At 62.9% G+C, this 10976-nt stretch overlaps 4 protein-coding genes across 4 annotated transcripts; 2 read left to right on the top strand and 2 right to left on the bottom strand.

Annotated features, from left to right (window-relative positions):
* Window positions 1-625: 625 nt before the first annotated feature.
* Window positions 626-3493, top strand: PLICBS_009332 (uncharacterized protein; the record flags this gene model as incomplete). Its single annotated transcript, XM_018324945.1, has 7 exons — window positions 626-683; window positions 772-1168; window positions 1273-1344; window positions 1410-1506; window positions 1608-1781; window positions 1851-2232; window positions 2328-3493. 7 exons carry the CDS (start codon window positions 626-628, stop codon window positions 3491-3493), a joined length of 2346 nt encoding a protein of 781 aa, XP_018176339.1.
* A 586-nt stretch (window positions 3494-4079) lies between these two features.
* On the bottom strand, window positions 4080-4955 carry PLICBS_009331 (CCR4-NOT regulatory complex component; the record flags this gene model as incomplete). The annotated part of the gene is made up of 1 exon (XM_018324944.1): window positions 4080-4955. The coding sequence occupies one exon, from the start codon at window positions 4953-4955 to the stop codon at window positions 4080-4082; it is 876 nt and encodes a 291-aa protein (XP_018176338.1).
* A 795-nt stretch (window positions 4956-5750) lies between these two features.
* Window positions 5751-7434, top strand: PLICBS_009330 (uncharacterized protein; the record flags this gene model as incomplete). Its single annotated transcript, XM_018324943.1, has 4 exons — window positions 5751-5797; window positions 5851-6160; window positions 6224-7157; window positions 7211-7434. The coding sequence occupies 4 exons, from the start codon at window positions 5751-5753 to the stop codon at window positions 7432-7434; spliced, it is 1515 nt and encodes a 504-aa protein (XP_018176337.1).
* A 353-nt stretch (window positions 7435-7787) lies between these two features.
* PLICBS_009329 (uncharacterized protein) lies at window positions 7788-10217 on the bottom strand (the record flags this gene model as incomplete). Its single annotated transcript, XM_018324942.2, has 1 exon — window positions 7788-10217. One exon carries the CDS (start codon window positions 10215-10217, stop codon window positions 7788-7790), a length of 2430 nt encoding a protein of 809 aa, XP_018176336.2.
* Between the last annotated feature and the right edge of the window lie 759 nt (window positions 10218-10976).

Here is a 10976-nt window from a genome sequence, read left to right as displayed (position 1 = left end):
GACGCGAACACACAAAAGTTTGGCGCATGCACTGCCGGGTACATTATTGTGGGCTTTGCAAGCCAGTCATTGCGATTTAGTTGGAAAGGGCATCCGCGTTGTGGCGGGTGAAGATACCCAGGGAGTCATCGAGACGGCAGGCATTCAGACAGCCTCTCAGACGGGGGCTGTATCGGGAAAAACGGCGCAGATTTTCATGTGTATGGAACGGATCGACGGACAGATGTAGTAAATACCAACAGACCTACCTACCCACTCGCAAGAGGTGGGAGGAGGGGCAAATACCTTGTTAATGCTTGTATTGCGCGGATCGATGAGCAGCACAGCCCGGGCCCGAATGCCGGGATGGAATTCCGTGTTGTCGGAGCGCCGGCGACCCCACTCCTCCCCGACGGTCCAGCGCCGCCCTAGAGCCACAGCCAGTCAGTCACTCACTCACTGTGGTCGACGCGCTCGCTAAACTCAACATGAACGCGTCTCATCTCACTGCCGTGTAATTCATCACCACCACCTCCAAGCTTGTTCATTCATCCACCGCATACAAACCGCGTATTTGCGACGGCACTGCAGCGTCAAGACCACTGACATTGCAGCGGTCGGACCCGTATCCGGCATACCATGCGTCATGGCCGCCGCCGCGGCAGACGAGGACATTGACCTCCTCATCCAGGACGTCCTCGACGGTGAGGCACCCATCGCATCCCCCCATCCAGGAACGACGACGACGACGGCAACGAGCCAGCGTGCTAACCCTCCATGGCCACCACCCAGCCTCCAGGATCCCGCCCAAGGCCCGCCCGACGAGCATCAAGCCCACGGTCGCGCGCCTCTGCTCCCTCGCCTACGAGCACGGCCTCGCACCCGCCTCGCTAACCCGGCTGGCGGGCGAGCTGCTCGCGGCGCCGCAGTCGCGCCAGCACCTCGACCAGGCGAGCCTGCAGGCACTCGCGCGCAACCTGTATCCGCGCGCGGGCGGCGTGTCGGCGGACGCGGCGCTGCAGGTGGTGGGCGCGCTGGGGCACGGCGCGGGGAGGGCGGCGCTGGGGGTGCAGGCCGCGCTGCTGCGCTGGCTGGTGCTTGTGTGGCATGTGCTCGAGGATGAGGGGAGGAGCGCGCTGAGTAGGGCGTATGGCGTGCTGTTTGGCGTGCTGGACACGGCGGCGATACGGTCGGTGATGCGTTGCCTCCCTCTCGCTCTGTCGTCCATGAGGGACTGACTTGCTTTCTGGTTGTTCTTCTGAGTGCTGACTGACAGTGCTGCTGCTGTTGCAGGCCGCAGGTTGCGCATGTGCTGGCGCTGCTGACGAGGAGGAAACACGTCCGTCCGTTTCGGATCCAGGCCCTGTGAGCAGCTCTCCGTGGGATACCCCGCGAGCAAGACGATCGTGTGCTAACTCGGGGTTCACCAGGCTCAACCTCTCGAGGCAGACGGGCAACGACCCGTGTCTCGTCGGCCTGCTGCGCGTCTACAAGGACTACTACCCGGAGATTATCGTCGGCGAGGCAGTGCGTGGCAAGGCGGCGGCGTTCAAGGCGAGTACCTCACGGAGGCGGCTGTGCCTTTGTGTTTGGAGCTGTTGTCTCCCTCAGCTGACACCTTGTATTAGCATCCGGATCCGATATGGCGCGCGAAGCTGGACGAGATTCGCGAGGCGCACGCCCAGCGGCATGCCGAGGCGCCGTCAGCGACCGCAAAAAGCGGCTTCAGGGTGAACCGGCCCGTCCAGCGGACGGCGCGTGGCAAGCTTGTGCCCATCGTCCACACATCCCACGCGACAGAGGTTCGTTTTCGCTCATCCGCGGTGCGCCCACACACCAGTCGCCATACTAACTGCTAACACGTCGCGCAGGACTCCGTCACGCTGGAAGAGGTCGAGGGCGTCGACGCCTTCGTCCGCAGCCTCGACCGGCTCGAGCTGCCCAACCAGCTCGTCGCGGTGCTCGCCGACCCCTTACTGCAGAAGCTGCTCGTGCTGCGGCCCAGCGCCGAGGCGGACCGCCGCGTGGCCAACTGGCTGGCCGGCGTGCTGCGCGAGGTGGCCGACGGGGACGCCGACGAGGAGACGCTGTGGGAGGTGCTCGAGGTGGTGAGGGAGTATGTCGCGCAGACGAAGGCGCTGCCGCCGGTGCTGCTGAGCTTCTTTGCGCGCTTCTTGGAGCTCTGGGGCGGCGAGGGGCGGCGCGACCTCGTCTTGGACATACTCGCCTACACGCCGCTTCTCGACTTTCAAGGTATACGGACGCCCCTGCTGATCGCTTCTCCTTGATGCCTACACGGTCGGGTGATGCTGCTGGACCCTGTATCGCTGACCTGTCAACTTACGCAGAGCTCTACCCGCACATCTTCCAGCCCCTCGAGGCCGCCGTGCAGGACAACTCGCCCGACACGCTCCTCGCGTTGCTACGCCTCTACACGAACCTCCTCCATCACTGGGTTACCATCCTGCACTCGGCGTCGCCCGTCCCCGCGCACGCCGACGCGGCCATCACGGCCCTCGTGCGGCACGTCAACACGCTCGCCCTCACGCTCCTCCAGACCGCTGGCACCAGCGGTGGAAACCACAACGACGATACCAACGATCAGAGCAGCAGAACCAACAGTGTCGCAATCGAGTCCGCCATCCTCACCTTCTACGAGCAGACGACGCCGCTCGTCACACACCCGACCCTCCGGCAGTACGTGCGCATCCAGCTGCCCCCCTCGACGCTCGTCTACGACCTCTTCTTCAGCGCCTCCCTCGCCTCCGTGTCGCGCCTCTGCCGCATCCTCGCCGCCTACAAGCGCGGCTTCGAGACGGCCATGACGACGCGCCCCGCGGGACGGCGCGACAGTTCCGCTCGCGACAGCCTTGGCGGCCCTGGTGGTGGTGCCGCCCGGCTCATCGACGCCTCCACGTACCCCAAGACCTACGTCAACGGCTACAACGGCTTCCTCATGGACATGTGCAACTGCCTGTGGCGCGCCCGCGCCTTCGGCCTCGCCGACGCCAACTCGCGCGGGTGCCTCGTCGCGCCCGCCGTGGTCGCCGCGCTGACGGCGTACGTCCCCGCCGTGGACCGCGCGTTTTCCCTCGCGTCGCTGCTGTCGCTGTCGCACGCGCCGCTGCTGGCGCGGCAGAGCATCCTGCGGGTGCGCGAGCTCGAGGACGAGGCGCTCGACCGTGGTGGTGGTGGTGGGAGGGGTGGTGACGACGACGAAGGGAGCATCCGCGCGCGCCACGCCGGGCCCGTCACGCAGGACAGCCTCGCCAAGCTGGCGGCCGCGGGCGGGCTGCGGCTCAGCTGGCAGGAGTACAGGATCGAGGTGCTCGAGGCGCTGAGCGCGCGGGGGCTGCCCGGCGTGACGGAGCTGCTCAAGAATACCATGACGGTGCTTAAGAATTCCATGGAGGGGCGGTCTGCGGTGTCGCAGGGCACCAGCTCGCAAGCTACGGCGGCGTCGCAGAGGACGGCGTCGCAAAGAACGGGAATGATGGGGACACCGTCGCAATAGCACTGGTAGTGAAGACACGATGGGAAAGCCGTTACCATGAAGTCAACCGGGCAGACACGATGAGAACGCAAAACGTAACAGCGTCAACAGGGCAGCAGCCGTGGCTGCCGCTGATTTGAAACTGTCATCTAGATCCGGCCCCGTCGAGTTGAAGACGGGGCCAACCCCTTGCACGCCTCCCAATGGTTGAATACAGGGTATCATGAGAATATAACCCGAGCGAGCCGCCGCCGCCGCCGCCGCCCTTTCTACCGTGTGCCCACATGTGCAGGGTTGAGGCCTGCCGCTTCCTCGTAAAATTCCAACAACGCCGCGCACCGTTGAATGATGTGCCCAGCCGTGTTAAACAAACCAAAAGATAACACCCATCTTTCGCGCCATGTATGCAGTTGAGTGCCGCCGTTATGCCCGCTTTCCCGATTTTTGTGACCCGCCGACCGCCGGCTGTGTTAAACAGACGCCAAGAAAGATGTAGTTGAGAGTGCCGACAGCCTACTAAGTCAGGCCGTCTAGCCGAGATGCAAAAGATGAAAGAGACAAAGAAGAAGAAAGAGAGGCCCGTCAGGACGTCAAAGGAGAAGGGGGTCTACACCTCGGACTGCTTCGACTCGTCGCCGTAGCCGCCAATCTTGATGCCGCCAAAGCCGTACGTCTTGCCCTCGGAGCCGAGGCCGGCCTGGCTGCGGGGCCCGCGCTCCTTGAGGTCGCGCTTGAGCCAGCCAAAGACGAGCTCGCCGAGACGGCTGTTGCCGGTGTGGCCGACGGTGCCGTCGATGGAGGAGAGCATCGTCTCGGCCTCGTCCCACTCCTTGACGGTGCCGAGGTGCATGTGGACGAGGTGGGTGGGCCAGCCGGCGAGGTTGTCGAGGATGTGCGTGGCGTAGACGATGGTGCACTCGCGGGACTCGGTCTCGCGCTTGAGCCACTCGAGGAAGCTGGCGCGGCTGAGGACGTCGAGGTCGACGGTGATCTCGTCGAGGAAGAGCACCGTCCAGGGGCGGAGCAGGCCCATGGCGAGCTGGACCCTGCGGCGCTCGCCGTCGGACACGGCGTGCATGCGCCAGTTGGTGTCGATGTCGAGCATCTCGACGAGCTCGTCGCGGCGCTGGGGGTAGGCGTCGCCGCCGACGGAGCGCAGCAGCTCGACGACGCCAATGTCGTTGCGGACGATGGGGTTGAGCACCCACTCGAGCCCCAGGTAGGTGACGCCCTCGAGGCTCTCCTTGAAGGGGTCGACGCCGCAGATGGAGATGGTGTTGCTGGGCGCGAGGCGCTTGCCCGCGAGGAGGCGCAGCAGCGTCGTCTTGCCCGCGCCGTTGGCGCCGATGAGCAGCGTGCGCGAGCGCGGCGGCAGGTCGAGCGTGATGTTGCGGACGCCCGTCGAGTAGTCGGGGAAGGTGTACGAGAGGTTGTTGACCTGCACGCGGGGGGGCTTTTGGGACGATGACGAGGAGGAAGCCATGGCGGGCGACGATACTGGAGGGGAGTCTGGCTCTTCGGGCGGGCGTGGGAAGGAGGAGTAGTTGGCGGAGGCGAGGAGGAGAGGCGGCAGCAGTGGAGTGGAAGTTGGGGTGGATGGGCCGAGAGTATCGAGACCGGCGGGAGGAGACAGCTCGCTATATATATATGAACACCGGCGGCAGCAATGGATCGTCTCGGTCCGGCGACCGGTTGACTGTCCAGGCTCAGAAACGGCGGGTAATTGACCTATTGCGGAGTCGCTGCTGAGCCAAAAGGACGACAAATTCTGGCGGTGGTGGTGGTGCTCGGGGTGGCCCCATGCCGTGTATGGATGGACTCGGGGTTCGGCATTGGGTCCTTTTTTCTTCTCCCAGAATCGACGGTTGCCTCAATTGGCTTTGGTCAAGAAAATGATTGACGCATCCATCGATTCCGTCCATTGATGAAGCACGCCCTCCGTGCAGCCGTGGGTAATGGCGGGGTAATTGATGGCCTGTCTGCAGTGCCCGCCTACCCAAGCAAGACACCTAGGTCAGCGTGCACACCGCCTGAGGACTCCCATCAAGCGCCCGTTGCCCGACGTCTAATACCAGCGGGGCCAGCGGCGGCCGACCCCTACAGTTAGTTCCAGGTCGCCCGCGGCCCCGCCACGCAACACCCGACCCGCAGTCGCGTTACGCGGGCTTGCGAGCCACCTCTTTACGCGTCTCACAACCTCAACCTCACCCTCGACCGGTGCCGCTGCCAGCTTCAACGACCCCAGCTCGGTACGGCCGCCACCGCACAGTCGCGCGCCATGGTCACCCTCGAAGATGTCTCTGGGAGGTTGCTTCAGAAGCCCGGGTATGCTTGGTCTCCCCCCTCTGCGCAGTCACCGTAACTGACCATGTCCGCAGCGACGTGCCGCACCAGGTCCCGCTGCGGGCGCCCTCGTCGTACAAGCCGCTCGACTCCTTTGCACTGAACAAGCAGCGCACCTACCAGCAGCAGTATGGCGACATGTACTTTCTACGCCTCACAAAGATCAAGCCCGCCGTCGATGAGGTCGCGGCGGCCACCTGGGATGGCACCGTCATTGGCGGCGAGGAGGCCAAGAAGGTGGACCGCGTCCTCGACGTGCGCCAGGGCGAGCTCTGCTGGGTCGCCGGCACCGTCTACATGGAGATGGCGCTCAAGCCCGACATTCTCGAGGACGTGTCCAAGGACGTAAGTAGCTTGCCTCTGCTGGACTCGGAAGACTGACTGACGGCTGTGCTGACACTCCGTTAGCGCTGGATATCGGCGCCCGTCTCGACGCAGCGCTACTACACCGACGAGGAATCCACGCAAATCATGTTGGAGGACGATTCGGGCCGCGTCAAGCTGGTCGGCGACATGCTCAAGACTGTGCCCCTCGTCACCGGCTGTATTGTGGCCGTCATGGGCACCGAGAACACCAGCGGCGAATTCGAAGTCATCGACATCAAGTTCCCCGACCTGCCTCCCCAGCCGGAGCGCTGGGCCGAAACGAAACCACCTGCCACGAACGGCCACTCCAAAGTCAAGGACGAGGATGAGGAAATGACGGAGGCGTCGCAAAAGCCCGGCAACAAAATCGCCATCGTGTCAGGGCTGTCCTTCTCAGGCGCGGACTCTTCCTACGCACTGGAACTGAACCTGCTGCTCGAGTACCTGCTGGGCGAGGCCCTTGGTCCTCCGGTGCAAGACCAGGTCTCCCAGATTAGCCGTCTCATCATCGCCGGCAACTCCATATCCACCGCCGCAGAGCCGAAGCTCGGCGACACGGCCCAGGAGAAGCGGGTCAACAAAAAGTACGGCTACGACGCCAGCTCGTACAACGCCCTGCCATCACAGCTCTTTGACGAATTCGTCTCTGAGATACTCCCCTCCATGCCCGTGACGCTGTTGCCGGGCTTGCACGATCCCGCCAACGCCAGCTACCCGCAACAGCCCATCCACATGGCCATGCTCTCCTCGGCAAAGGAGTACAGCCGGGATCCGTCAAAGCCCGGGGCCGAGCCGGGGTGGTTCGACTCCGTGACGAACCCCTTTGAGGCGGAGATTGACGGCTGGAGAGTCCTGGGCACCGGCGGACAAAACGTGGACGACGTGTTCAAGTACATTGACAGCGAGGACCGGTTAGGCATGATGGAGGCAATGTGCAGGTGGCGGTGCTGCGCCCCAACCGCACCAGACACGCTATGTGAGACTCACTCGTAGTCAACGTCTTTCATCTGGTTGCTGACAACGTTGCAGGGAGCTACCCATTCCAGGAAGACGACCCCTTCGTCATGAAGACGTGCCCGCACGTCTACTTTGTCGGCTGCCAGCCCGAGTTTGCGACCAAGGTGATCCACGGCCCCGACGGACAGACGGTCCGGCTCGTCACGGTGCCGTCGTTTTCGGAGACTAAGGAGATTGCGCTGCTGGACACGGAGACGCTGGAGGTGACCAAGGTCAAGATTGAGGCGGATATATGATGCAGATACATGCCGGGGAGGGGTGTATGCACTGCTGCGGCGTTAGGGCGGCATCTCGGCCAAAATACCCCATTTGGCTGAGAGGGAAAAAGTAAGAAAGGAAGCAAATTAGTGAGCTCGTTGTTAGTGAAAGATAGCAAAGCTATGATAAGGTATCGAGGCAAGGCCCCTCTTCTCACCGAATAGTCTCTCTGCCGTGCTTCGTTGCTTTGAAGCGCCCAAAATATGCATACTCCGTAGCCTTCCCCCCCCCCCCCCCCCCCCCCCTTTTCCCTTTCTGAGCTCCATAACGCGATAATCAGCATCGCATATCCCTCCCAAAGTCGCCTTCCTTACCTAACCCCCTCAAAAAGCTAGAATCCCGTTGCATCCACGTCCTCCGGCAGCTCCGTCCACTCCTCGCCAAAGCCCCAATCCCCGCCTGCCGTCGTGCGCCTGACGTGCCTCCTGCAGAACCGCGCGACGTGCAGCCACACCTCGTCCATCATGCGCCAGACGTGCCGGGTGCGCTCCCGGCGCGTCAGCAGCATGCATCGGTCGCGCGCCCAGGGGTCGCGGCGGCGCGGGTCCTCGCGCAGCCCCCGCAGGACCATCTCCACGGAGCGGTCGATGGTGAAGCTGCGGCCGGGCTGCCACGCTCTTACCCCGTGGGCGGCGGTTGCGGCGGAGGCGGCGGCGCGGTGGGGACACATGAGGTCGATGCGGAGGACGTTGCAGCGCAGGTTGTGGACGGCTTCCATGACGGGCGAGGCGGGCTTGAAGAAGGATACAAAGGTGTAGTGGCGCTCGTTGTCGAAGCTGGTGCCGCCGTTGTCGCCGTCGTCGGCGTCGCTGTCGTCGCTGTCGTTACTGCCGTCTTCATTATCACTGCCCTCATCGCCCTGGCCGTTGTCGTCGTCCAAGTCCGCGTCGTTACCGTCGTCGTTGCCGTCTCCGTCCTCGTCGGGCGGCATCTCCCGCAGGGGCGTGACGCGCAGCACCAGCCTGTTGATATTCGGCCGCGGACGGCCGTCACGCGGCGCAAACACGTTGATGGCCTCCGCCATGGCCGCCATGGTGCTGTCCGAGTACCGGTTCGGCTCCGCCTCGATCGCCAGGCTGCGGAAGAAGTAGTAGTACTTCTCGACGTTGATGTGTGCCTCTTCCCCTCGCGCGGCCGCGGCCGCCGCCCCCCTCCCGCCGTGGTAGATGAACTCTGCGTCGCCATCGTCGCTGTTCTCGTCGTCGACGTCCATGTGCATGGGAAAGGCGTCGTCGTCCATATCGAGGTCGTCGACGGCGTTGGGCAGCAAGAGGCGGTCGAGGTCGACGAGGGACGGGCGCGAGTCGCGCAGGCGGTAGCAGAATGTGTTTTCGCCGTAGAGCACTGCGACGCCTTCGACGAACAGGGCGCTGCAGGTGCGCAGGATGGCGATGCCGTAGAGGTCGGGGGTCTGGTCTGGCGCGGTTCTGCCGTTGCCGGCGCCGTTGCCTCGTTCCGTGATGCGATTGCTGCGGCGCTCGGGCTTGCGCCGGTATGTCATGGTCCAGTTGCGGTAGACGAGGATGGGCTTCGCGGACACGAAGAGGAGCCGCCAGATGCGGAGGCGTATTTCGGGGGGCAGCCTCATCAAGCTGCGGTTGTATGCCGCTTCTCTGGCCAGCCTCGCGACCTCTTCTTCGCGCTGCCGTTGCGCTTCGGCCGCGCGTGCCGCCTCCTCCTCCGCCCGCCGCCGACGGAGAGACCTCAAAGTTGCGTCTGTGGCTCGCTCTTCTGCATCATAGGCCTTCCACTCCATCCAAAGCTGAAGCTCCGCTCGGTCATTGGTGTCGTCAACGCCCTCGATGGCTGTATCGCACAGCGGATCGGGTATCCATGGATAAGGCGCGTGAAGCCTTGAAGTACTCACACCGTCGGTAGAGGGTGCATCCCAGTCGGGGTCGGAGGGTGTGGTAGGCGTCGGGAGGCCGTTGACGATGGCGGTGGCTTCGTGAGGATGAGCCGACGCGCTGGTGCTGGAACCGCTCTGGGCCGACGTTGTCGATATCTGCAGGCCAAGCAGGATGTTGCGCCGCGTAGCCCTTTCGCGCTTCTTCTGGCGCTTCTTCTCACGCCTCTTCTCACGCTTTTCCTTCTTCTTCTGCCGCTTCCTCTCCTTCTTGTCACGCTTCTCGTCGCGCTTCTTGGCTCGCTTGCGCTCCTCAGAGTCTTCGCTTTCGTTGCTCGTATCCCTGCGCCTCTTTCGCGACCGGCTGCTGCTTGAGGCCTCGCTGAGGATGTCAGGCGAAGGGGACTGTTCCTGCTTGATTCGCGGGCTGCTTGCAAAATCGAGGGTGCCTGCAGAAATGCTGCCTTCAGAGCTGCCGTCTCCAGAATCGCCGTCTTCAGGAACGCCATCGTCAGGGCCTTCATCTTCAGGGACATCCATGTCGCCTTCCGGAGCGCCCTCTGAAGGGAGCGGCTGCGCAGCTTCTTCGTTTGGGGTGCCATCCGCCGCATCGTTGCCGCTGCCGGCATTGCTGGCTGCACTGCTTTCGCCACTGGTGTCTGATCCGCCGCGAAGCCACTGAAACGCTTGCGTGCGTTGCGCTTCGGAAGCCCCATGAGGCTCGCCACCATCATCGCCGGCAGGAGTGGCCCGTTGAGTGTTTGATGCGCCCGAATCCGAAGAGCTAGGTTGCTCGCCTGACATGTGGGCTTGCAGATTCAAGAGATTCAACGCAGCGGCCTCTATTTCGGGCGTGATATTGCTGTTCTCCGGGTCATCGCCATTTCCCGTGCCGCCAGGGGGGGTAGTCGCCATGTTGAGGATGTGGCTATTGGGCGATTCGTATGCGAGCGTGAGAATTGAACCGTTGAGTTGTGAGACTGTTAGTTACTGATGAAGAGGTAAGAGGTATTGAGGAGGGCAAGTGACTCTTCACCGCGCCGCAGAGTTCGAGCAGGATAGTTGAATGATGCTTGAATGATGCCTCTGAGGAGCTGCTGCAAAGAGGCAGCTTGATTGAAGTAGGTTTGGAGCCGCCTGGAGCCCTTACGCTCCTCCCGGGAAAGGGATGATGAAGGTGGAATGAATGCTGGGCGAAAGGTATGAGAGGAGTCAAACGGCGCTCCTTTCTCACAACGAGAGCGTGTGATGTGTAGGTGTAGAGATTCAGCGCCCGGCTCTTTCTCAAGGCGCCAGGCGGCGACCCAAGGCAGAGAACCAGGCGAGCTGAGTAACTTGAGAGAGGGGAAATGAAGCCACGAGTGAGGCGAGAGAGATGTCAGAGGCAAGTGTGCGAGTCTCTGAAGAGGCGAGGAAACGTGCAACGAAAAGCGCAACCTTTACGCCGTGCGCAGCAGCAGGCCAGAGGCAGTCAATTGCATTGCCTTTGTTGAAGAGAGAGAATATGAGAAGGTTGCAGCAAACGGAGACACTGGTCTAAAGCGGATGTGGGAAGAAGAATGAAAACCGACACGGTCAATTGTGTGACTGTTTGCGGGCGCCCGGGCGAGTGTTGGGAGAGAGGTGGTTGCCATGCACCCAAGGGACTACGAGTCAATGTGCATGAGAGAACCG

This window comes from Purpureocillium lilacinum (genome assembly GCF_023168085.1).
Source record: "Purpureocillium lilacinum CBS 284.36 DNA, scaffold_7, whole genome shotgun sequence".
Classification (NCBI taxonomy): domain Eukaryota; kingdom Fungi; phylum Ascomycota; class Sordariomycetes; order Hypocreales; family Ophiocordycipitaceae; genus Purpureocillium; species Purpureocillium lilacinum.
This window is presented reverse-complemented; position numbering and strand designations above follow the sequence as displayed.